Below are 27,091 nucleotides of genomic sequence, written 5' to 3'. Positions count from 1 at the left end.
GAGAGGGCTAGGCTATATTTAAGTACTTCTGTATAGGTATGCACATAGGTATTTTTACCCTGCTTTGTTCCCAAATAATTTGGCTGTCTCAATATATGATTATGTCAGTTTTCCTGCTGGAGTAAACTGTATAGGAGTGGGGAATAATAATCAAGATGGTAATAATAACTATTATTATTAGAAATTCAATAATCCTTTGATCTTAGGACTACTATTATCTCCATTGTACAGGTAAGAAAACAAACTCCATGACCCTGAGGCTATGGTCTGAATGTTTGTGTTCGCTCAAAATTCTAATGTTGAAATCTCAATCCCCCAGGGTGATGGCATTAAGAGGTGGGGTCCTTGGGAGGTGATTAGGTCAGGAGGGCAGAGCCCTAATGAATGAGATTAGTTAGTGACTTCATAAAAGAGGCCCTAGAGAGCTACCTTGCCCCTTCCATCCTGTGAAAACACAGCGAGAAAGCCTCATCTGTGGACCAGGAAACGGACACTCACCAGACACTAAATCTGCAGAGGCTGTAATCTTGGACTTCACAGCCTCCAGAACTGTGAGAAATGAATTTCTGTTGTTTATAAGCCACCCAGCCTACAGTGCTTTTTTTTTTTTTCTTTTACAGCAACCAAACAGACTCAGATGGGGTAAGTGACTTGCCCCATAGGCTAGTGGTGATGAAACAGGGACAGCAACCCTAGGTGTGCCTTACTTTAGAGCCCGTCCTGCTCTTATGCTCAGTGAGAAATGAGGCTCTGAAATAAAGCCAGGTTTCAATGTATACAGTCATCTCTTTTACCCTTTTGAAAAAATAGAAGTAAATGCCAGTACATGCTTTGTTTCTTGAAGGGGCACCACCCATCAGCCCATGCGTCTAGGACTGTTTCCTATCTGGATGTAGTTGCCTTTCTGGAAAGGGATAATGTAGAGAACACTCATCCAATCCTCCCATTTTCCTTCAGGGTTTTTCCTGATGATGGGATGAAGACGGGCCATAAGAGTTTGGCAGCCATTCTAAAAATAAACATTTGAAATAATGTCAGAAATAAAAGGCACAAGGAATATCAAAATGTTAACTCTTTAAATTGATTCAAATGCAGACCATCAGTTTGGTGAACCTGCTTCCTAGTCATCTAGACAGGGTTTCCTAAACTTGAGTAATGAAGTTGGGTGGAGTCTCCTTAGAGTTATAGCTCTTTTATAACTAGAAAACAAACACATAATCACAGAGTGTGCACACCCATCTGTATGCCAATGAAACTCAAAATAACAACACTAATTTAGTTGATCGATGATATTGTTTTCTGGAGCTAAATTGCTGCTCGGAATGTGGAAAAAGTATTGACTGCTGTGGCACAAGTACTTTGGAGTTTGACATGCCTATTATGTGCTAGTGGGTGGATCAATTTTCTCCCCACTCTTCCTACTGAAATTGCCACTATATTCATTTGCATTTTAATCTTGCCATCATCCGCTCACCACTGGGCAAGAAAACATCCTTTACATATGAAGTCCATCTCTGCTCTTGTTGCTTTAGCACAAAGCATACTCTTGGTCTCAAATGTGGACAGAGATCTCACGGCAATATTCCAGTTATAAAGCAGTCATTCAGATGATATGAAATATACCTGTACTTATTTTAATTTTTAAAAGTTTATCATTAAAGTGAAAATAAAAATTTTTGAGGTAAAATCTTGGATTCCTGAGATTACACCTGCTGACTCCTGAGTGTCTGTGGACCCCAGCATGGCTTCCACTTGTAATTCCAATACAAATCCATTCTGATCTTTGCCCTTACTCATTTATCTCAGCCTCAGAGTGAGACCCCATCTCAAAACAACGACAACAACAACAAAAACCCAAAACAAACAAACAAACAAAAAAACCCCTCAGCTTTTGCTGTATGTTTCTTTTGAAAATCTGATGTGATTGTTGGCTGAAAAAAAATCTAGAGACTTGGGTTGCTGTGGGTCTTGGTGAGCCTTGAAATCTCTTCATAATCAACCCACCATGAAAGCCCACTGAGGAGCTGCAGGCTGTCTGAAGGACACGCAGATGACCAGTCATCACCCTTTTCATTCCAAGGAGCACTCTCTCAATCTGCTGGGTGCATTTCTTCCCAAGCCAGGTGGAAGCTAGTGTACGGAAAGTCTTCTGTTCCCTTTAGAGTTTTCCTAGATTTTTGGACTCCAGATGAAGAATTTTACTTTGTTTCAAAGGTGGCTTGGCAATGATCACATAGTCCTAAAAGAAGTTTTCATGCTGTAATTTGAACTGTATCCATTATAAAAACAATCTTATTCTTACATGCATTTTTTTTGGTGCAACCATCACCACTATCTGTTTCTAATACTTTCTTATCAACCCCAACAGAAACTCTACAACCATTAAGCAATAACTCCCTCCTGGACCCTACAACCTGGTCCCTCCCTCCAGCTCCTCTAACCTCTAATCTCTAGGTTTGAAAAGGAAACTATCTATAAGGGCTTCCCGCAAGGGGTGAAGTGCCTTAATAGAATGAGACTGGAGGGGACTTGGTGCTCAGGATAGGGCTGGGGCAGGGCACAAGAGGCTAAAGCCAGAGGAGAGGCACTGCCCATGCCCAAGATGCCTGGAAGGGACTCTCAGAAGGCATCAGATGTAACATGGCCAGATTACACTGATGCCAGCCAGGTAGGTCTTTTCTGCTTTTTACCTCTATGCCCTTCTCTCCTCTGACTCTACATGGGTCTGAAAAGTAGGTTAAGAAGCTGGAGGGGCTGGAGGGAAATGGAAAAAGTACAGGGAGGGAGATGGGGAGAAGCCATCCCCACCCTCTTTCTACCTGCAGGCCCAGATGGGAGGTAGCAGAGACACTGCAATTTGACGTACATTTTGGAATTTTGAATTAGACATTTTAATTATTGAAATGAGGTTATTTCTGCGAATAAAAGTGATCCATGGAGTTTTAATTATCTTAGAGTAAATAGAAAGCTCTGGGTAGATTTTATTCAGGGGAAAGAAAGAGGAAGCCCACAGAGGGAACTTGAACCAGGCTTGCGAGGAGAAAGCGTGAAGCTGTTTCCTGCGGCATGCCTTGGAGTGTCACATGGCACTCTTTCACAGTAACAGTTTCATGTATTTATTTATTGTCTGCTGGAATGTGAGCTCGGGCTCTTTGGATTTTGTCCTGTTTCATTTATTGTGACACCCCTAGTGCTTAGAACAGGATCTGGCACCTGGTAAGCCTCAGTAAATGTTTGTTAAACCCATGTTGAATCAATAAAATAATTGTGAAGTCACACAAATTTATGACTTTCATATGATGACTCATCAAAAATCATCATAAAATATGGAAAATTTTCAAAAAATATTTTTGTTTCCTCATTTTTTTGGGTGTCCCTGCCTTACCATGCCTGAGACCATAGCTAGTTGTTTATTGGTGTCTCTTTGCATTGTGTGCTTGCAAGGCAATTAACATCTGGATGAAAGGTGAAAAAATGGACTTAGTCATTTACATGGTTTCATCAAAATTTGAGTTTTCCAGAGCATTTTCCTTGAGCAGGTTTCTTTATTGCAAAACTCTCAGAGCCTTTAATATGCAATATGCTTTAGTGATGGCTCATGCCTGTAATCCCAGCACTTTGGGAGACCGAGGCAGGCGAATCACCTGAGGTCAGGAGTTTGAGACCAGCCTGGCCAACAAGGTGAAGCCCCTGTCTCTACTAAAAATACAAAAATTAGCCAGGCCTGGTGGCAAGTGCCTGTAATCCCAGCTACTTGGGAGGCTGGGGCAGGAGAATCGCTTGAACCTGGGAGGTGAAGTCTGCAGTGAGCTGAGATTGCACCACTGCACTCCAGCCTGGGTGACAGAACAAGACTCCATCTCAAAAAAAAAAAAAAAAAAAAAAAAAAAAAGTGCAATATGCCTTATATGCCTCTATGAGTGGGATGTAGTAAGCATGCAACATTTTCCAAATTTGTTGACTGTAGAATCCTTTGTTTTTTCCACCGAGCATTTCATGGGACCACTATCCCAAAGAGCATAATTTGGGAAGCCATGGTTCATATGATATATGAATATATTTCATAGGCTCAAAGCTTCTCTTTTCATCCAGGTGCTTGTCATTTTGTGGAGACGGTCTCTATGGGTGACTAATGGCCAATCAATAGTTTTCTGGTGGAGAAGAAGATGGTGGTGGCTTTACTCTATAACCCCTGTAATCCACCCAGCAATTCTATGAGGTGGGTGGTGTTCATATCTCCAGTTTTGCAAAAGAGGACACAGATACCTAGAGAGGTTAATGACTGGCCCGAGCCCTTTGTGGAACCAGGATGGGATAACCCTGCATTGCTCTGGTGTGCTGGGGTGAGAGAAGAGAGAGAGTCTCAGATAAGATGAAGGGAGGTTGCTGAAGATGCAGGTTTTCACATTCAACAGAACAATTAACTATAAAAACAGCTCAGCACGGCAGGAGGAGCACTAAATGGGAGCCTCAGAAAACCCGATGCGGAGCCTTGGCTCTGTCAGTCATTAGCCAAATGTCCTAGAACTTGACCTTTCTTGGCCTCAGTTTCATCTTCCACAAAAGAAAGGATGGGACAATGTTCTTTCCAGCGCTGTCTTTGAGTTACTGGAAAATGAAAGAAAAGTCACTTGCACAGCCTTTCCATTGATGTCTGTCCCCATTGATCCTGATGTGAAGATGCCATTGGACACCGTGACTGTGCTTGTTTCGGACAGGTGTATGTATGACTGGGGGATATTGAGTTCGCGACTAGCCACCTGCCAGAAGCAGAAGAAAAACATTTATTGTATGGACTTTAAGACCCTCCCCCAAATTAAAAGTTACAATCTTTTTAGAACTGAGTATAAACCTGGCTATTCTTCTATAGAGACAAACATTTTAGCTGGTATCTTGAGTTTACATGTAGATTAGTGCACTTGAAGACTTTAAATGGCATTGTTAAAGATACATTCCTTTTCAGAGACATGTGGCCAACTGGTGCTTTCTTTTAATGCCACTCTCATGGAAGCCATGTGCCAGGATGGTCACTCTGGGACATCTAGTGTAGTAGGACAGGTGCAGGCAAGCTCGAGGCCCTTGTCTTAATGTTTCACCTTCATCTTCTCCTTGTGGTTTACAGATAATTTAACAGATTATGTTTCCTTCATGGGACATTTTGGAGGCATAAGGCTTTTGTTGTGAAGAAGCAAGATATATGCAAAGAAGGCCCTGTGGATTTGTGTGATTTCCTAATTCCAAGTATACTATTAAATAACATTCTTTCCTTAAAGAAAATGTCTTCTCTCTACCTCTCATTGGGAGTGAAGCTTTGTTTCCCATGCATGTTTTTTAATCAAATGTCTTATTTCACATTTAAAAAGAGGGAAAATTTCTTATTTCACATTTTAAAAAAAGGGCAAATTTCTGAATGCAGTAATCTCTTGCTCTTTCAATCATATTCGAAACATTTTCTTCAATTGGCACACATAAGGGCCAGTCATGTAATGTTCCTCAGTAGATTGTTAATTCTAAGAGCATAATTTTTTATCCTACTAAATGCACTCACTTCTAATTGAGGATTTGGATGAACACAGTATTGCTCTGAGCAGTTGCCAGAAAGCTTACAAGTATCTTATCTTTGAAATCTGGAATCACATTTTTCAGAAGACCTGTGGCCTTGGTTCTGTTGTATGCAGGAAGAACAATAGAAAGTATTTCCTTAATTCTAGGCTGAGCATGGTGGCTTATGTCCGTATTCCCTGCACTCTGGGAGGCAGAGCGGGGTGGATTGCTTGAGCTCAGGAGTTCGAAACCAGCCTAGATAACATGGTGAGACCCTGTCTCTACAAAAAGTACAAAAATTATCTGGGTGTGGTGGTACACACCTATAGTCCCAGCTACTCAGGAGGCTGAGATGGGAGAATTGCTTGAGCCCAGGAGGTTGAGGCTGCAGTGAGCTGTGATTGTGCCAATGTACTCACTCCAGCCTGGACAACACAGTGAGACCCTGTCTTAAAAAAATAATAATTTCCTCATCCTAACACTTATCTCCCTCAGTCCCCTGCATTTTTGCCTTCCTAAAGTCAGAAGTCTTACAATTGACTTATGCATTTAGTGTGATGGTATTTCTCAAGAAAAAGCTGTTAAGTTGAATGTAACATGCATATTCTTCTATATTGGAGAAGACAGACACTGATCTCACCTGAATCATTTTGGTGTACAGGCCTTGTCCCAGTTCACAGCCACCATGAGTCACCAAGACAGAGCCATCTAGATAGATGTGAACAAGAGCAGCCGCCTGGAGGGAAAGAATTATACCAGTTTGGGAACTGATTCAGCCAAATGTTGTGAGTGTAGCCTAGGTTGCTGGATGAACAGTCTTGCTTCATTAAGCCAATCTTTTATTTTTTCTTTTACAATTTAAATATCTTTATTTCATTAAAAATATTCCGGAGAATATTATATTATTCTGGAGAAGAAAGGTATTATTAGTGGCTACAGACAACCTCTTGCAAGGCTTCAAAATCATCAATGTAGATAGATGAATGTGTTTATTGTCCATCACACCAGTCTTCTGCCTACTGGAGGTCTTGTGTGGTTGCCTTGGAGCTGCCTCTCCAAAGCCCCAACCCACAAACACTTTATAATTCTTCCCTCCCTGGGCATGAAAATATAATTTTAAAGCAAATATAACTCACATGAGTAAATTTCCAGGCACAGCCTCTTCTTGCTACTAGAGAAACTGGAAGAAACTTGAGATGTTTTAATGGTTTCCAAACACTGATCTTTTAGAATCACATGGTTGGGGTCTCATTCTGGAAATTCCAATTTGGTGGCAGGAATGACAGGTTGGAGGTGAATTCCAAATACCCATTTTTTTTTTAAGTTCCCAGGTGATTTTGATGATTGGCCAGGTTTGGGATCCACTGATTTAGTCCAAATTCTTTACTTTGCACATGGGGAATAGAACCCTAGAGAGGGGGAGGCGTGGCAAAACTCAGCTGTCTGATGTGTGGTAAAATCAGGACTGGAGCCCACAGCTCCTAATTTGAGCCCAGTGATCTTGGTGACCATGCCATGCTACCTTTTCAAACTAATTGCTGTTGTCTATCTCTGGGGCTGGTGGTTCTAACTGAAGATCTATAGAATGTGCATGTGGTTCCAGGGATCAGACTGCGGGAAGAAGGAGGCTGGCTACGTAGGGTGGTTCTGCAAGTGGCTGGAATCTTTCTTTAGAGCAATCCCCATATATGCTCATGCACGTGGCCAGGATCCTACTTCCTTGTTGATGCTTGTACCCCTGCCACCAAGCATTCAAATATCAACGAACTCATCTCTTCCAGTCTCCAGAATATGACACTGTATTTGCGGAATCATTAAGTCCTCTACAAGAACTTTTAAACTTTGTGTTTTCACCTCCAAGACAATCTAACAAGGGTAGTGGATGACCCTGTATAAATGAGTATTGCTTTCAGATACCATGCTAGATTTTGTGTTGATAATTGTATAAGCACCAAGTACGATTACTTTAATTGATGGAGCATATTAGAGCCAAGAGGTGAGACAGTGACCCATAGACTTTTAGAATTAAAAACTTCACAGTGACTTGTGAAGCAGCAGCCAGAGCCATTGTCATTTTGTGAGTGAGGATTTGGTTTTAGAAAAGCAACATCATTCACCACGTTAAATTAATGTTATTATTTTGAATGCTACTGTCATTAATAGATTAATTTTAGTTATTTTGCAAATTTGCTTGTGTTTTATAAAGGCATGAGCAAAAGAAGCTTATTCTTTGGTTTTTGGTTATATATAGTTGATGAACATTAACATAAATAATTTAAGCAACTTTTGAGAGTCCACAAAAATGTTCTTCTTAAAGGGGGTCTCAGTGTTACTCTGGCTTGAGAAGTACTACCTGGGGGGAAACATGAACACCTGCTCCAGGGAGTGCAGTGCTCATGGCCTTTCCCCCACTTCTTGTTTGGCCTCCTACCTTGTTAGTGGACTCTGGGGAAGGGTGTGCACAGGAAGTAATTTGCTAAGAGAGAGCTTGGGCCTACCTCATTCACACCATGAAGGGGGCGTGTGTTCTCTCCTTTGCGTGGGTTTGGTTATGGGGACATTTCAGAGATTAATAGGAGTAGAAAAAAATAAAAGAATCAGACACTGGACGCCGCCTCCCCCCCACCCCTCCCACCCCACACACACACAGAAACAAACTAGTTATGGTGAAACTTAAAAGGAGGCCAGGTAGTCACTGAGCCTCATTATAGCAGCTCCAAGTGCTCTGTCTGTTCTCATGTAGTTTTGAAAACTGTCTTCAGATGACCCTGCTGCTCTCACTAAGGAACTAGGAAGGAGGAAGTGATCCTCTTGTTACTCCCAGTTTTCTCATGGATTTGAAATTTGGCCCCATACCCCAATACCCATGTTTGGGGACATTCTATACCAGCCCAGAACCCCTGGGCTGGACTTTACTGTTGATTGCTTTCAGTGTGACTGCCAGGTCTGCCCTAGCACTTGCGGTCCCCAATGCTTGCCTAAACCCACTCTGTTTCCTGCTAAGGAAATTGCCCCAGTTGTTTTCTCTGTTCCCAGAGGGGATCATCCCTTGTTGCACATGATTGATCTTCTCAGGCAGCAGGTCATTTGGAAAAAAGCTTTTGATGAGAAGACCCCTCTCCCAGTCTCACCTGATTGTAGTAAGCTGTGGGGATCCCAATGGAAAATTTCATGGGGACTCCGGCAAGTCCCCTCTTCTTCCAGTAATGCCTTTTGTTAAATTCCTCTGCGGCCAGTTTCCTAGCATAGAATGAAGATTTCTCCAGACATTCTTTCCAGCATCTTCACAATGGCTCTGGATTAAATGTCTGCTTAAAGGCTGTTTTGCTAATTCTCTTATATATGTTTATTTATCTAACCTGAAAGATGAGAAAATAAAATGGATTTTAGGCATAGATGCTTGTTTCCCATGTGCAGTATGTGTTTTTATTATATGCCTGATATGCAGGAAGTCTTTCTAAAGAAAGAAAACTATTTAAATGGCTATAAATATGCAAGTGCAAGTGTACATGTATAAACATCAGAGTAATAATAATAACAGTAGCAACTACTCTTGAGCATTCCATATGCACCAGGCTCTAGACTAAGTGTATTGTCTAGTTAACATCACGATCACCCTGAGAAATAGTAGGTTCCAACCATTGTGAACTGTCACAAGTTTGTCAGTGGTGAGACAAAATTCTCCTGATTCAAAATCCTTTTACACCCACACAATGTTGCCTCATTCTTAACTGTTCTCACATTAGCTCCTCAAAGTCTTGAATTGTGGTAGATTATCTGCACAAATGGTCGCAACCATTCTGTGCTGTCTATCCCCTGGGTGGCTTCACACTGATTCGAAAGCATGGCTTGCTTTAGAATCCCAATGGGACAATAAGTGTGTGAGGTGGACAGAGATTTGAAAAGCACTTGTACACCAGGGCTTGCCATGCTGTTCATGGCAGCTCTGTGACCACCACCATGAGAACGAATCTGGGCTGGCATACTGGAGGGTGAGAGACTCCGTGGCATGGAGATGCGCCTTCGTGGCTGAGGCATCCTAGACGAACCAGCGTGATGACCACCAGACATGTCAATGAAGCTACCTTAGACCATGAAGCTCCAGTTGCTCTGGCCCAGACCAGAAGAGCTACCCAGCTGACCCACAGAATCATAAAAAATACTGTTGTTTTTAGACGCTAAGTTTTGTGGTTGACTTACCACATAGCAAAAGCTAACTGATACATAGATGATGTGCTTTATTTTTTTTGAATCCACATAGGGGTTGATATAATGCATATATAGGCATTTAAGATATATTGGAACAATGATCTCAGCATTTTATTAGGGCGTTATGACTTATTACCTCTTCAGGGGGTAAGTTGCATTGAGATGCCACAGCAGTTATGTAAGCTTTGACCACCACCGTACCCTGAGGAAAGCCAAATCCTCGAAAGGCTGTGTTGGATGGCAAATTTGTTTTGCAAGCCCTACCCTGGCACCGGAAATTAGGAATACAGTATGCGTTTTCAGATTTCAGCACAATGAACTCCACCACCCGAGTTGAAGCAAAACAAAGTGAAATTTCACATCTGACAAATATTCAAAACCACTTATCTGAATTTTATCTAATTTGAACCTGTCACAGAAGTTATCTGATTTGTAAGACAAATCTTTACGCAAATAAAGTGTAACACATACAGCTCAACTGGTAACCTATGGGAAAGGCATGTTTCTCACCGTCTCAGACTCATCAGGAGTGCACCCGCCATTGACATAATATTCGACATCAGCAGCTTTTATCACACCATTGTTCATGAATCCAATCTGCAAAGTGATGGCAAGTAAGACAATTTTCTCAATAGTCCTTCTTTGCAATGAAATCACGCTGTACACAAACACATCTTGTCACAATTGTCAATGCACACTTAGCTTATATACATGATTGGATGTGACAGTAACCAGAGGAATATCAATGATGGTGCCCAAGTTGAACATGATACCAATAGAAAGTTTTGGGTAGTTTTAGGCAACGTCTAAATATCCCTTTCAAGTGGTGTGGGATGTAGTAATTGTCTTTACTATTGGTTGATTAACACTGAACAATGTCTTAGGCAGTTTGCTAAACTTTTGCTTTTACCTACTTTGTATTTTCCGAGGAGTGGGTGGCGGCCAGCAGTTATCAGCATGTCATCACCACGTTCTAGGATAAACCGGATTGGATGGCCAGTCCTACAGGAAATGACTCTGTTAACACACTGGATGCTTCATAAAGTTGTAGAAACATAGAGATGGGGGAGGGGGACTTGAGATAATCTAGCTTATTGGTTTTCAGTGAGGGTAGTAACATTCCTTAGACAAACTCTTTGGAAGTGTGTGGGGCATTAGTATTCTTTAAAAAGATCATAATTATTCTGGTTTAGTCATGTCTGAGAACTTATATATTGCAATGACACATTATTTGGTTATAAGTTACTTTCTATTTTATATTTTACTAAGGAATTGTATTATTGTTTTGCAATTACGTCTAGTAGGATTTACTGTTGTGAATTTCACTTTGAGATAGTTAATAGAGCATTAAAATATTAGGTTGGTGCAAAAGTAATTGCAATTTTAAATATTTGCCTTAAAGGGGATGTTGAGGCTTAAAGTGTCGAGCTCCAATGCTCCATCGAGCATAACCTTCCTTGCATTCAGACTCCCCTTTCATAAAATGCCCATCGAGGACTCCTCTGGTTTCTGATGGAATGTTCCCAGTGCCTGCAAACCTGCAATTTACAGGACAGTCTTTCCTACTGTTGGAAAGTGCCAATGAGCTAAGATGTTCACGGTTTTTCTTTTTGTAGAAGTAGCCTGGGATAAGTTAGTTTGAATAAGTGAACTTTGGTAGTTACAAGGTTCGCAAAAGTCATGACTATTCCAGTGTTTGGGTATTCCAGCTGGATGACACAGAGGCTAAGTGAACATTCCCAGGTGGTTGCAGAGACGCTGCTTTATTTCATGACAAACTCTGTCTCTTTTGGGGCTGGGGTTTGGCCTTCCTTCCACGTGGCCAACCTCAGCTGAGTTGAAAGCTGAGACGAAAGCTGGGCTGCTGGGCTGAAAGAATGCGGATGGCATCAGTGCTACTTGGACTGATAATGATGCCACTGTGACTCTTACTTGTTGGCGGCCACAGCACTGACAGCTCCTAGCAGAGCAGGCTTGGTCACTTTCCCTCCAAACGCTCCTCCAGCTCTTTTCATGCGGCAGGCGATTCTATTCCTTGGGACGTTCAGTGCTGCAGCCACATATTCCTGCAAGACATAAGTTCCCAAAGTTATGTAAGCGCAATTTAATAGTTTACTTTCTCATCCTTGTATTTCCCCTCTGCCCAGTAAAAGAAATCTAGTAATTCAACAAATACTTATATTTACAGAATTGTGTAACCATCACCATAATCTAATTTTAGAACATTTTCGGCATCTGCAGAGAAATTTTGTATCCATTAAGCACTTGCTCCTCATCTTCCCCAAACCCCCAGCACTGGGCAACCATTAATCTACTTTCTGTCTCTATAGATTTGCCCATTATGGACATTTCATGTCAGTGGAATCATACACTATGCGGTCTTTTGTGACTCGCTTCTTTCTCTTAGCATAATATTTTCAAGGTTCATCCATGTTGTAGCATGTGTCAGTACTCTATTCCTTTTTTTTTTTTTTTTTTTTAGTTCAGAGTCAATAACTTTATTGGAAGAAGAATAATACTAAAGCTTGTCAATGGCAGAGACAATCAACTTTGTAACAGAAAGTCAGGAAAACTTTATTTTTACTTCTAAATCCAAAGGCTAAGTATAGCAGAGTTGTATAAATGAAATCCCACTTAGTCTGATTCACACAAGTACTAACGTTTAATCCTGTTTTCAAAGTCCAAGAATGAAAACTTGTAATTAAACACTGAGCAAGCCACACATTTAAGTAAAATTTCTTAAAAAGTCTTAAAAAAAATGATACAGGACCTAAGTTTTCAGTGGCATATATACTATTAACATATGTTCTGAAATCTGGTAGGTTACATCAGTCCTGAATTAATTTTTAATCATAACAATTAAAAAAACTGAGCTTTATACTTTTTCTATGCCACTATAGCTTTCTTTCACCTCATTTTTTAAAATGTCAGTCTTCACTTTATGCCATTTTCAGTATTCTTCCAAAAATCTTCGAACAGTAGTCTTCTGTCTGATCTGAGGTCTTATCAGATTGGTTTTAACTGAACTGAGTGTCACATTCAGATTTAATGTCTTCACTGGTCCCATTGACCTCATTCTTAGTATCACTTTCCTTTGATTCAATGTTTGTGTCTTCACTCTGTTTTTCTCGACTACCAGACTTCACGCTACTTTTTATTAATCATCAAATCCTCTTTTTCTCCTTGGATTTTCTATCTTGTTCTTTGTCCCAACTTTCGCTCCTGTGCTTATATGACTTTCAATTGTCTTTTTGATCTTCTTTGATACCGACTTTGAGATCTATGTTTTCTTTCTGATTGATCATAGCTTCTGCTTCTTCATTGATTTCTACTTCTGCTTCACCTTCTTTCTCTGCTTCATGATCTTTTGTGGTCCTGAGACCTGCTGCATCTTCAGTCTGAAGTTTGGCTTGAGTGCTATCTTAGTCTGTTCTCACACTGCTAATAAAGACATACCCGAGTCTGGGTAATTTATAAAGGAAAAAGGTTTTAATTGACTCACAGTTCTACATGGCTAGGAAGGCCTCACAATCATGGTGGAAGGCAAAGGCAAAACAAAGTCATGTCTTATATGGCGGCAGGCAAGAGAGCTTGTACAGGGGAACTCCTATTTATAAAACCATCAGATCTTGTGAGACTTATTCACTACCACAGGGACAGTATGGGTAATTACCTCCACCTGGTCCCGCCCTTGACATGTGGAGATTATTACAATTCAATGTGAGATTTGGGTGGGGACACAGCCAAACCATATCAACTGCCTATTTCATGAACAACTTCTCTTTCTTCTTTCTCTGTCATAAGCCCTTTTTTTCTCTTTCTTCCCCTTCCCTTCATCTTTTCCTTTCTCCTTCACTTCCTCTCTCATGTTCTTTTTCTCTTCTCTTTCTTGCTTCTCCTTTTTTAGACGCTCATCACGATCAGGTTCTTGAGTCCTTTTTCTTAACTTTTCTTTTGATTCTTCTACAGTAGTTTTAATTTTGGCATATCCCATGTGTTGTTTTTCCAACAAATGGTCATCTACCCAGGACTGGTCATCTCCTACTATCAAAAAGGCTCCACACACTTTACAAACTTCCATTTGTTTTTTTCGTGTGTGTGTGCAGCAAAACTTTCAATTTTCAAGGTTGTGGATCTAGGCAATTCTCTCTCTTCTTTTAATTGTTCAACTAATTTCATCATCCCCTGGGCTTCTACTTTTCCTTCAGACCCTAATTCTTCAATCTTCTGCAGAAGTACATCAATGTTTTCTGTCAGAACCCGAATTTTTTCTTCATTTTTGCCTGTTGAGCCAGCTGCCCCAGAAGACTGCTGGTTTTGAGACAATGCCAAATGAGCATGGCCTCATCTGATTCCACGTTCTACTTTTGCAAGTAAGCTCTGTAAGTACGGCAAAACAAACAAAAAACAAACAAAAAACACCTCTCTCATAGCCAACTTTCATTAAAATGAGAGCTTTTCTCATACTGTTTTGTAGCTTTTTAGTATGAATTTTTTCACATGGACCAAAATCAGAATGTGTATATGTGAACAATTCTGCAGGACAAAAACCACAGAGATAATATTTATAAATGTTCTGTGGTCCCACCACATGTTGCTGTGCTTCTTGTCCAGGGTGATGTTTTGGTCCCAGCCCATTAACTCATCCAATTGTGTAGCCAAAATCAAAGTGCTTCCTTTGGGCAGTTTCTCCCACCAGCCCAGGCACCCAGCAACAAAAATGCTGGCGACATTGACACCAACCTCCTCAGCCTACTCTCAGGTTGAAAAGTCTCCTTTCCACAGGAGCCAACAAGACAAAATCTCCATTCCTTTTTATGGCTAAATAATATTCCACTGCATGGATATACCACATTTTGTTTCTCCATTCATCAGCTGGACAATGTGTTGTTTACACTTTTGTTTATTATGAGTAAGGCTGCTATGAACATTTGTTCATAAGTTTTTTTGTAGACATATATTTTCATTTATCTTGGGTAGATATTTACTTGCAGAATTGCTGAATTATATGTTCAGTCTATGTTTAACATCCTAAGAAAACACCAAACTATTTTTCAAAGTGGCTGTGCCATTTTTCATGCCCATCAGCAATGTATGAAGGTTCCAGTTTCTCTACAACCTTGCCAACACTTGTTATTGTCTGTCTTTTTGATTATAGACATTCTAGTGGGTGGAAAACGGTATTTCATTGTGGTTTTGATTTGCATTTCCCTAATGACTAATGATGCTGAGCATTTTTTCATGTGCTTATTGTTCATTCACATATCTTCTTTGGAGAAATGTCTACTCAAATCCTTTACTGGGACTGCTTTTGATACTGCCTTAGCTTCTGGGCTATGGCAGGCTGTGGGTACCCAGTGCCCTAGTTACTCTCAAGGAAATGTCTGCTGTTGTGGAGCTGACTGATTGTTACTCAGGAAATGTTAATAATAGGTGGCAATGGTGACTTTGGGACATACATGTTGTTCATTGGAACCCAGAGTCACATACCCCCTACCAAAAGGGACCTCAGGGGTGATCTTTATCACCTTCCACAATTTATAGAAAAGGATGTAGATGCCCACTGACTTCTAGGAGATCACACAATTGCTTAGGGGTGAAGCCTGTATCTCCTCCAGTTACCTGCACACGGGTTGGATACTGTGTTCCAAGGTGTAATACCATTTCTTTATCTTCTTCTTTTGGGAGAGCCAGGATAGATGATGTTTCCATGTAAAAATGTTCCTGTCCTTCCACATGGACCTCACCTGTAAAGCACAAAACACAAGGCAATGTTTAATCATAAGTTCCAACGTGGGAGCTCTTGGTGGTGTTTTGCTTATGAAGAGTGAGTTGCTTTAGCTTATGGAGAGCTGGACTGTTTTTTCTTTAACAGCAGAAAAAAGTTTTTTTTCATATGCATATGGGAGGGGGTCACAGAAATGAATGGAAAATCCCAAAGAGGTGATTAGGTGGTTAGACCCAGAAGCGTATATACTATTTTAACAAAGGACAATACATTTGTGGAGAAGTGAGAAGGCAAAGGAAATGAGTTTTGAGCTTCTGGGGGTGGTAAATTGTGGAGAGATAAATATATAGGGGAAGTTAATGGAGGATAAGGGTTATTTTAGTGAGGTTTGTTATGCAGATTTCTCTCAGTGCCATCTCTGGGCTGATAAGAGTCTGGAGTTTTCTCTTGTTCTGCTCATCCTGGTATAAGAGAGGGGTCAGGAAACACCTTCATAAAGGGACATTTATGCCCTACTTTTAGGTCAATAGGAGGAGAGTAGATAACTTTTTTCTGTGTCTGCTGCTTCTTAATTGCCTTCAGCTCAAAATAATCCTTATGTGAAAGTGGCATATTTTAAACCCAAATTTATTTACTTAACAATTAGATAGTGTTGACAATACACTAGGTATTTTTCTAAGGCTTAGCACTTTATAGACAATTAATTCACTTAATCCTTATATCAATCCTATGAGGCATGTGTCATTACCCCCATCTTGCCAGATGGGGAAGCTGAGACATGGAAAGGTGAAGTAAGCTGCTCAAGGTGACACAGATAGTAAGTGGCGGAGCTGGGATTCAAACCTAGGCAGCCTGACTGACTCATGTTATGAACCATGACACCACACTTCTCCATATTAGACTGCTGTGTGACTCTTAGTCATTCCTGCCAAAATTCCTTTCATGTTTCAAATTTCCTACTTGCGCCAAAATTCTGAACTCTCACAATTTCCGAAATCCCAAATGGCAAAGGTTCCAAATGGTACTCTGTCTGTCTGCTGCCCTCTGGGTGAGAATAATAATTAAAAACATATATACCATGGTGCTTAAGAGCTAGGGCCTTGGGATCAGCCAGTCCTGGTTCTACTGATAACTGAACATGAGACCTCAGCCAATTATCTGCTGAGTTGTTCTGCTTGCATGTTAAATAGTAAGCAGTAAATAGTAGCTTAAAATAAGCTTAATAATAATATTAATCTCCTAGGATTGTTATTAGGATTAAATAATATAATACATGTAAAATGCTTAGCATGGCGTCTGGCACAGTAAGTACTTGACAAGTGTTAGCTGATATTATTATTATTAAATCATCTTTGACTCAAATTTATAGTTTTTATAAAATCTCATTTAATTTTTAAAATAAAGTCCCATGGAGTAATGAATGTTTGGTATAAGTAGTAGTTACTGTAAAACATCTGAACATCTCTCATGAGTTTATCGGTTGTGTCCAACTATTCTTACAAGGTAGTGCGTTGTTTTTATAATTGGGAGGCAGTCTACATTTTTCATTTAAACAGAATGATGTTAGGAAATATGCATTCTAAAGGTCTCTCAGGTTTTAATAAAAGATAAAAGCTTACACCACTTGCCATTCTAGTTACTTAGAAGAATGTAATAGATCCTGTGAAAATTACTCTTTTTTCTTACCAAAGACCAGCAGTGATTCTGTTAGTAAAGACAGCTGTGGTTATTTGGCCACACATTAGCATCACTTGGGGAAGCTTTTTAAAAAATATTAATACCCTTTTTCCGTATTCCCATATTCTAATTTGAGTGGTCTGAGGTGGGACCTAGGTAATATGTGTGTGTGTGTGTGTGTGTGTGTGTTTGTGTGTTTTGAGATGGAGTTTTGCTCTTGCTGCCCAGGCCGGAGTGCAATGGTGTGATCTTGGCTCATTGCAACCTCTGCCTCCTGGGATCAAGTGATTCTCCTGCCTCAGCCTCCCAAGTAGCTGGGATTACAGGCACTTGCCACCAGGCTTGCTAATTTTTGTATTTTTAGTAGACAACTGGTTTCACCATGTTGGCCAGACTGGTCTCAAACTCCTGACCTCAGGTGATTCACCACCCTCGGCCTCCCAAAGTGCTGGAATTACAGGTGTGAGCCAATGCACCCAGCCAATATTGCTATTTTTTAAAATATAAAAAATCTTTTTTATGGCTGTATAATATACCGTGGTGTATATGTGCCACATTTTCTTTATCCAGTCTATCACTTATGGGCATTTGGGTTGATTCCATGTCTTTGCTATTGTCAATAGTGCTGCAATGAACATGCATATGCATGTATCTTTATAATAGAATGATTTGTATTCCTTTGGGTATATACCCAGTAATGAGATTGCTGGGTCAAATGGCATTTCTGGTTTTAGATCTTTGAGGAATCGCCACACTGTCTTCTACAATGGTAGAACTAATAAACATTTCTACCAACAGTGTAAAAGCATTCCTATTTCTCTGCAGCCTTGCCACCATCTGTTGTTTTGAATTTTTAGTAAAAGCCATTCCAACTGGCATGAGATGGTATCTCACTGTGGTTTTGATTTACATTTCTCTAATGATCAGTGATGTTGAGCATTTTTTCATCTGGTTGTTGGCCGCATAAATGTCTTCTTTGAGAAGTGTCTGTTTATGTCCTTTGCCCACTTTTTAATGAGGAATGTTCTTTGCATGGTTATGAATGAAGCTGGAAGCCATTATCCTCTGCACACTAACGCAGGAACAGAAAACCAAACACTGCATGTTCTCACTCATAAATGGGAGCTGAACGATGAGAACACATGGACACAGGGAGGTGAACAACACACACTGGGGCCTGTTGGGGGGTGAGGGGAGAGACAGCATCAGGAAAAATAGCTAATGCATGTTGGGCTTAATACCTAGGTGATGGGTTAATAGGGAAAGCAAACTACCATGGAACATGTTTACCTATGTAACAGACCTGCACATCCTGTATGTGTACCCCAGAACTTAAATAAAATTAAAATACACACACATGCACACACACACACAAACCTAGAACTTAAAAAAAATCTTAGCCAGAACATTAAGTCTAAACAAATCAATGAACAAATAATCGTGTCAAGATTGGAAAAGATAAATAAAACTGTCATACTGCTGTATATACAGAAAATTCAAGAGAATCTCTAAGTCTATTAAAATAGTAAATGAATTAAGCAAAATTGCTAGATATAAGATCAATATACAAAAATTAACTGTGTTCTTATATACTAGACACAACAAGCAGAAAGTTAAATAAAAATAACCTTAGTATCACAAAGCATAAAATACTAGGAATAAATATTAAAAAGGAGGTGCAAGATCTCTATAGTGAAAACTAAAAATTACTGAGAGAAGTTAAAGAAAACCTAGATAAAAGGCAATGTCTACCATGCTTATGGATTAGAAGACATAATATTGTTAAGATTTCAGTTCTCTCAAATTGATATATTGTTTCAATACAATCCCAACCAAAATCCCAACAAATTATTTTTGGTGGGATTTATGAACTAATGATGAATTTATCTGAGAATGCAAAGGACCTATAATAGCTAAGGTCGTATTGAAGAAGCAGCAGCAAAAGTACCTTAAATTATCAGGTTTTAAGACTCACTATAAAGTTACAGCAAGTCAGACACTGGTATTAGCAAGATAGGTAAATAGACAAATAGAATATGATAGGGAACTCGGAAATAGAACAACACATATGTAGACATCTGGAAAACAACAAAAGCTGCACTGCAATTCAGTAAGGGAAAGGATAGTCTTCAATAAATGGTGCTGGGTCAATTGAATATCCACATGAAAAAAATGGAATATTGACTCCTATCTCACATTATACAGAAAATTTAACTTGAGGTGAATCATAGACCTAAGTGCAAAAGCTAAAACAATCAAGTTTCTAGGAGAAAACTTAAGAGAATATCTTCATGACCTTTGGATGGCAAAAATTTCTTCAACGAGCACAAAATCATTAACTATAAATAAAAGACTGATAAATTGACATTCATTAAAATGAAGAAATTAGGCTGGGCGTGGTGGCTCACGCCTGTAATCCTAGCACTTTGGGAGGTTGAGTCGGGCAGATCACCTGAGGTCAGGAGTTTGAGACCAGCTTGGCCAACATGGTGAAACCCCATCTTTATTAAAAATACAAAAATTAGCTGGGCGTAGTGGTGCAAGCCTGTAATCCCAGCTACTAGGGAGGCTGAGGCAGGAGAATTGCTTGAACCCAGGAGGTGGAGGTTGCAGCAAGTCGAGACCACTCCATTGCACTCCAGCCTGGGCAACAAGAGTGGAACTTCATCTCAAAAATAAATAAATAAATAAATAAATAAATAAAATAAATGGAAGAAATTGTCTTGGCATGGTGGCTCACACTGTAATCTAAGCACATTGGGAGGCTAAGGAGGGGGGATCGTTTGAGCCCAGGAGTTTGAGACCAGCCTAGGCAACATGGAAAAACCCCATCTCTACAAAAAATACAAAGATTAGGTGGGCTTGGTGGTGCATGCCTGTAGTCCCAGCTACTTAGGAGGCTGAGGTGGGAGGACTGATTGAGACCAAGAGGTTGAGGCTGCAGTGAGTGGAGAATGTGCCACTGTACTCCAGCCTGGGCAACAGAGTAAGACCCTGTCTGAAAAAAAAAAAAAAAAAGGAAAAGAAAAGAAATTTTGTTTATAAAAAGGTACCATGAAGAAAGTGCAAAGGCACAGCTGAGAGAAGGTATTTTCAATACCCATAACCAATCAAAAATATATTAAAAACCTCCTATAAATAAATTATATCATTAATTGTATTAAAATTAATTATATATAATTATAATGCCATAATTATATTATTAATTATAATTAATTATTACTTTTAATTTAAGAAATTAAAAAACAGGCAAAATACTTAACAGGCATTTCATCAAAGAGAATATAAAAATGACCAATGCACATATGAAAAAGCTCAACATCATTAGTCATCAAAGAAATCCAGTTAAAACCACAATGAGATATCAACCCACACCCATCAGATCAGATAAAACTAAAAAGGCTGATAACAATAGAACAATGGACCTCTTTTGATTGCTAACAGGAGTATAATTGATACAAGTTTTATTTTTTTTTAATGCTTGAAATTAACTACTAAGGCTAAACAAAAATATGCTATTATTGGCTGGGTGCGGTGGCTCACGCCTGTAATCCCAGCACTTTGGGAGGCTGAGGCGGGCAGATCACGAGGTCAGGAGATCGAGACCATCCTGGCTAACATGGTGAAACCCCGCCTCTACTAAAAATACAAAAAATCAGCCAGGTGAGGTGGCGGGCGCCTGTAGTCCCAGCTACTCAGGAGGCTGAGGCAGGAGAATGGCGTGAATCCGGTAAGCGGAGCTTGCAGTGAGCCAAGATCACGCCACTGCACTCCAGCCTGGGCAACAGGGTGAGACTCTGTCTCAAAAAAATAAAAATAAAAATAAAAAAATGCTGTTATTCAGCAATTTCATTCCTGGGTACATTCCATTAGAAATAAGTGCTATGTTCACCAAAATATAAGCATAATAGTGTTTATAGAAATTTTATTCATAATGGCCCCAAATTAAAAACAACTCCAATGTCCTCAATGGTAGAATGAACAAATAAATTGTGAAATATTTGCATAATAGAATACTACCAATGAAAAAAAACTAATCTATGCAACAACATGGATTAATCTTTCATACATAATGTTAAATAAAAGCAGAAGACATGAAAGAGGTTATAAGATTCCATTTATATAAAGTTCAAATGAGGTAAAACTAATTTACGGTGATAAATATTAGAATAATACCTTGGGGGGTTACTAAGAGAGGACACATGGAAGCATGCCGGGGGTGCAGAAATTTTCTATGTCTTTTTACAATTTTTTATTTTTATTTTTTGAGACAGAGTCTCATTCTGTCATCCAGGCTGGAGTGCAGTGGTGCAACCTTGGCTCACTGTAACCTCAACCTCCCAGATTCAAGTGATTCCCATACCTCAGCCTCCCTAGTAGCTGGGACTACAGGCATGTGCCACCACGCCCGGCTAATTTTTGTATTTTTATTAGAGACGAGGTTTCACCATGTTGGCAAGGCTGGTCTCGAACTCCTGACCTCAAGTGATCTGCCTGCCTTGGCCTCCCAAAGTGCTGGGATTACACTGTGCCCAGCCACATTCTATGTCCTGATGTGGGTAGTATTTACACATGTTTATACATATACAAAAATTCACCAAGCTGTAAATTTCCTCTGCATTTTAAATTACTGTTTAAAAATCACACTTGAATGAGAAATACTGCCTTATAGTTTCAGTAGTTTTCAATCCAGATGATTGAAATTAGAGTCTTCAGCTTCAGAAGCTTCCCTTTTCTCACTAAGATTACTTACCTTCAATGATTTGGTCAACATATTTAAAGGCTTGCTCTACATTTCCTTGCTCGATTTTTTTCTCATCAAAAAGAAATGAATTGTGCTCTAGGGCTTGCTGCAGTGGAAAAACAAACGAAAACAACAGCAAAAGATTTATTTTTTTGCATTCTAGTAAACTATTTGTTTCCCATCAAAATTCCATGCTCCATGTTCCTACTGTATCAGATCTTCATCACACTGAGAAAATCTGAGCCAGGGCAGCATGAAGAGTCAGCAGAAGGTGGATTCAAATGGATTATAGGCATTGGTGGCTCATTTGTACAGTGCTCTGGGGAAGGGCTGAGGGAGACACAAGGGTATATAAACATGCTTCCCACCTCTCCATTGCTGAGTGATGATCTGAGCAATTTGGCAGTTAGGTGTTGACTCTGGGGCTAGGGGGTTACTCAAGAGTAAAGAGAGGTCAAGAAGCAGGAGGCTGATGGGGCCCGGAATGCTCAGGAATGGCCTTGAATGGGTGACTTGAGTTGGATCCTGAATCATTTGAAGTCAAAGGCGTATCATAAAACAATAGTTTGACGTTGAAACCAAGCTGAGGGGCCAAAATGAGCACAAGGCCAGACTGGCCAGGATACAGGTTTTCTATCAAGGGACAGTGGAAGATGGGTTTTGAAAGGTGGAATGTGGCTAGACTATTAAAGACCTTGATTTGATACTAAAAGGTTTGGACCTTATTTAAGGGCACAGTGTTAAATAGGAAAAGTGACCTAATGAACTTAGTGACTTAGGAAAGTTAGTATGTTAGGTAGATGGGCTGAAATGGAAGAAAAGAGCCTCTTTTAGTGGTTTTTGTAGCAAATCTGAAAAGAAGATGGTGAGGACTAGGCTGGACGGTGGAGTGAAAGTGAGGATGAAAAGAAAGGGTCAGCCTTAGGGGGACATTTAAAGGATAACTGGAAAAAACTTGAACTTGGCAACTGTTGGGAAGAACAGGGGAGAATTGAAGTGGATGCTCAAGACTGAATCTACTTGGTGGTGGTGGGGGAGGGGTGGTGTCCATATTGCTTATGCATCCACCTATCCATTGATTCCTCCACCCCTCCATCATCCAACATATGTTTATTGAGCATCTACTATGGGTTTAGAGCTTTGCTAGACACTGGGAATATAAAGTACAAGACCACACAACATGTCCCTGCCCTCATTAATGACAACTAAAACAAAAATGAGAGGTAACGATTATTGAATGCATTCCCTGTCCCAGGTGCTATTCTAAGCATTGTACTTGGATTCTCTCATTTAAACCTATCATGACCTTTTGGTGTAGGTACTTTTAGAGTTACCATTTTACAGATGGAAAAGCTGAGGTAGGAGGAGTTTAAAGCTTTTGCTGCTATTAAGAGGCTACTAGTGGCAGAGTCGGATGATGAATCCAAGTAGTCTGTCTCCAGAGCCTGTCTGTGCTTAAGTAGTAAGTGGGCAGGGAGACAGAGGACCCAATAGTTGTAATAAGTAAATGTTACATTTTTTCCGATTTCTACAGTGCTCTAGATTTTCCCACTGACTATTTTTGTATATGAGGTTATAAAGACATTTTTCAGGTGTTGCTTATCTGCATTCTTAGCCCATGCCTTGGCAAGAGGTTACAGGAGAAGTGGGCACAGAATGCTTCATTTCCACGGGTCCCTGTAGAAGCAGTGGTGGGAAGGAGGAGTCTAAGCAGGAAAGGGCTCAGTTTCTGTCTTGAGGGGCCAATTGCTGGAGCCTTCACTCTAAAACTACAGGTAACACTGAACAAAGTGTAGATGGAGCCCAACTTATACTATTTCATGAGTCCATAGGTTGAACTGTGCCGCAAGTCCACCACTCAAGTCATTCTAGAAGACACAAAACGGTCTGACTACCTCTATTGTGATAATCCTTGGCTCTATGTCTTCATAAGCGATCTTCACTTTTTTAGCTGCCTCTCTTGCATGAGCATAGGTATCAGCGGCCACAGTGCCGACGATCTGACCCACGCAAATTACCTGCAGAAAAGCCACATGTTGTAATTAGCGAAAACACAGACTCATTAAAAAGAAATTACTGCTCCCACATTCTTACATTTACCTATTGGGTTTTTGTGACCAAAAGCAAGATTATTTTCTACCTATGAGAATAAATTTACAACAGCAGTTTGAGTGGGACTTAGGGGGCACAAAAGTTGAATGTAGAAATTAATTATCTGGCTTTAATGATCTCCCTTCTGGTTGTCCTTGGCCACATTACTCACCATTCCCGCAGCATACACAGTGATCCAATTAACCTAATATTCTGCTTGTTCTTTCAATGTCCTATGATCTGTCTTGCTTCTATGACTCTCATAACTTTTGAAAAGTATTCTTTGAGGACTTCCGGCTTTTATCAGAATCTCAAAAGGGTCCACAATTCAAGAGAGAAGTTGAGAATCACTGAGGCGGAGTCATTGGTTTCCAACAAGTCTTTGTGATGTGAACATGGATCCATGGATGGCTACAGTCATAACTAAAAATCATTTTGGCATCTCCAGCAAGGTATTTGAATAATAAGCCACACATAAATCACCCACCTCATTCTGTGCATAGAAAACCTCTCCTTGATAGTTATTATCTCCTGGAACATCCTCTGCTGTTATCACATCAACAACACCTGGAAGTGCCAGGGCTTCTGAAATATCAATTGATCTAGGAGAGAAAATTTGAAGGTAGATATTAAAGTTGCAGGGGCAAGTTCCCAGTGATTCCTCAAACACAGGAAAAAACTATAATGGACGTCATAACTAAATCGTGGAGCAATATTCTATGTTGAAAAATGCCAGTATTTAGCAGATGTTCTAACTCTTTCATAATCTTGGATTCTTTCATAACTATGCTTAAAAAATGACTGATTCTCAACCAGAAAAATAAATGTGTATTCTTTTTTTTTTTTTTTTGTGAGACAGGGTCTCACTCTGTTGCCCAGGCTGGAGTACAGTGACGCTATCAAAACTCACTGCAGCCTTGGTCTCCTGGACTCAGGTAATTCTCCCACTGAAGCCTCCTCAGTAGTTGGGACTACAGGCGCCTGCCACCATGCCTGGCTAATTTTTTGTAGAGATGGAGTTTCACTATGTTGCCTATGCTGGTCTCGAGCTACTGAGCTCCAGCAATCTGCCTGCCTCGGCCTGGGATTACAAGTGTGAGCCACCATGCTGGAAATTAATATTCTTATTTGAATTAAATATATAATAGGCTCTTGATTTGAATGTGAAACTGTGAATGTGTTTCAGTAACATTAGGAATCTCTTTTACTTCCTTACATGATCTTTGCATGAGCTCTGGTGCTGGTGATTGGAGCCAGGAAGAGTTCTTGGTCGATGCGGGGCATGTCATCAACATATATAGCTTCCCCTGTGGTGTGTTTAATGGCCGACTGGTGCATGACTGGGTGTCCAACTGGATCTTGTGGGGGTTGGTAGGGATCCACACACTGTTAAGGGACAAAGCAAGTTATTTTGCCAAGAGGAATTCTCATGCTCTGAAAATTAGGTCTGATATATCTGGCTTACTCATGTGTTAGGGAAAAAATCAAAAAACAAAAAAATTATAGGCAGTTGGGTATCCATATCCATGAGTCCAGGTTAATAAATATCCATTAAGTATTCAGTACTATGGTAAGGGATTATATTCTGGTTACAATTCCCCTCTTACCCCCCCAAAAAAGACATCCTAGATTCAGGGTGGTTGTAAAAAAGCAGAGAAGGCTTTCTAGAGGCAGTAAATATTGACTTGGGTTTTAAAGGAAGAACAGGTATTGGGCAAGCAAAAGAGGTAACTAAACTGAAAATAGTGGAGAACAATGATTCAGAATCTAATTCCTGTGTAGCCTTGGGCAAAAGCATAGAAGCTAAACCAAGCAAGTTCTGTGTGTATAGTAATAGGTAACATCAGCTGACTTCAATAGACGTTATCTTAAATACAGTTATTGAAAAGAAGGAGAAGTATGCATAATGCATACATCTGAATGCATAAACATTAAAAAACAAAAAACCCTGTCCACCAACCTGAAACATCTGAATTCCTTGGGGTGTTTCAATGGGAAAGTCTTCTAGAACACTCATGAACTGTTCTGGGATGTCGGGAAACTTCTGGGGATCCTGAACCGAAGATTATTTCACAGTTAATTTTACAATCTGAGTGAGTAGCTTGGAAAAACACATATGGAAATAAAGTTATCCAATCTATTCTTTTAGATCTTAGATGCCAGTTCTTCTGGGAGAAAGCTCTGAGCTTCAAGTTCCCTAAGCTAGTAGCAGTTGCTTGAATAATAATTACATCTATTTATGTGCACAGAAAAATAAATGTTATTTCCAGGAAGTAAAGATTTCCTTTCAGGACAAGGTCTTTTTTTGAATGAATGGAAATATAGACACTTCTAAATGGAGGTTGTGTTTCCAAACCTGGGCCAGTCTTGTGGGCATGTATCTCCAATAAACAACTGAGGGAGTAGGGAAAGATTAATCTACAAGGATGTTCAATTGCAGATTATTTGTGATAGTAAGGAAACTAGAATTAAACCAAATATCCAACAATAGAGAAATTATGGTACATCCAAGTACGATATTCTGCAGTTATAAAAAATAACTTTGCAGAAATGTCTTTAATGGATAGTTAAGTAAAAAAAAGTTACAAAAATTTATGTACAGCATGATCCCATGTCTTATAAAAAAAATAAAAATGTAAAAGTATGTATTCCAAAATGTTAATAGTGGTTATGGTAGAATTATTAGATTACAGTTCATTTAAAAAATTTTGCTTCTCCATATTTTGAATTCATTTATAATGATAGAATATATAATAGAAGGTAATATGTAAGATAATATAGGATAATCTATTAAATATGTTAATCTATTAAATGTATGATAACCGATTGAATATGTTTTTCTTTTATACCTATTATGTATTATATATTGATAAAGTTTAATTATCAATACCATTAATATGGATTTTATATGTGATATAATCTATGAAATATATACTTAATATTTTTAGACTGAATATGTATACAATTATATACTGATTATATATTTTTCGATTGAATATGTTATATAATACGTAATAGAGTATATAATGTATAACAGAATATACTAAAATAATAATAATAAATAAGGTTAATAAAATAATAAAAAGGACTGACTGAAC

The 27,091-nt window shown here is 39.5% G+C and overlaps 1 protein-coding gene and 1 pseudogene across 1 annotated transcript in view; both read right to left on the bottom strand.

The window, feature by feature from the left end:
- The window catches only part of AOX4 (aldehyde oxidase 4), a 71,857-nt gene that overhangs the window by 8,333 nt on the left and 36,433 nt on the right, over window positions 1–27,091 (bottom strand). The window contains 14 exon segments of the mRNA XM_009237952.2: window positions 929–1,009; window positions 4,632–4,760; window positions 6,185–6,280; window positions 8,676–8,903; window positions 9,890–10,084; window positions 10,267–10,350; window positions 10,668–10,755; window positions 11,686–11,819; window positions 15,376–15,500; window positions 21,912–22,008; window positions 23,798–23,920; window positions 24,481–24,595; window positions 25,210–25,379; window positions 25,954–26,046. Coding sequence (XP_009236227.2) covers window positions 929–1,009; window positions 4,632–4,760; window positions 6,185–6,280; window positions 8,676–8,903; window positions 9,890–10,084; window positions 10,267–10,350; window positions 10,668–10,755; window positions 11,686–11,819; window positions 15,376–15,500; window positions 21,912–22,008; window positions 23,798–23,920; window positions 24,481–24,595; window positions 25,210–25,379; window positions 25,954–26,046 — 1,758 coding nt within the window.
- On the bottom strand, window positions 12,745–14,621 carry LOC103890012 (luc7-like protein 3; annotated as a pseudogene).

Source organism: Pongo abelii, chromosome 11 (genome assembly GCF_028885655.2).
Source record: "Pongo abelii isolate AG06213 chromosome 11, NHGRI_mPonAbe1-v2.0_pri, whole genome shotgun sequence".
In the NCBI taxonomy this organism is placed as follows: domain Eukaryota; kingdom Metazoa; phylum Chordata; class Mammalia; order Primates; family Hominidae; genus Pongo; species Pongo abelii.
The sequence above is the reverse complement of the archived record's forward strand: the minus strand, read 5'-3'. Positions and strand labels throughout refer to the sequence as shown.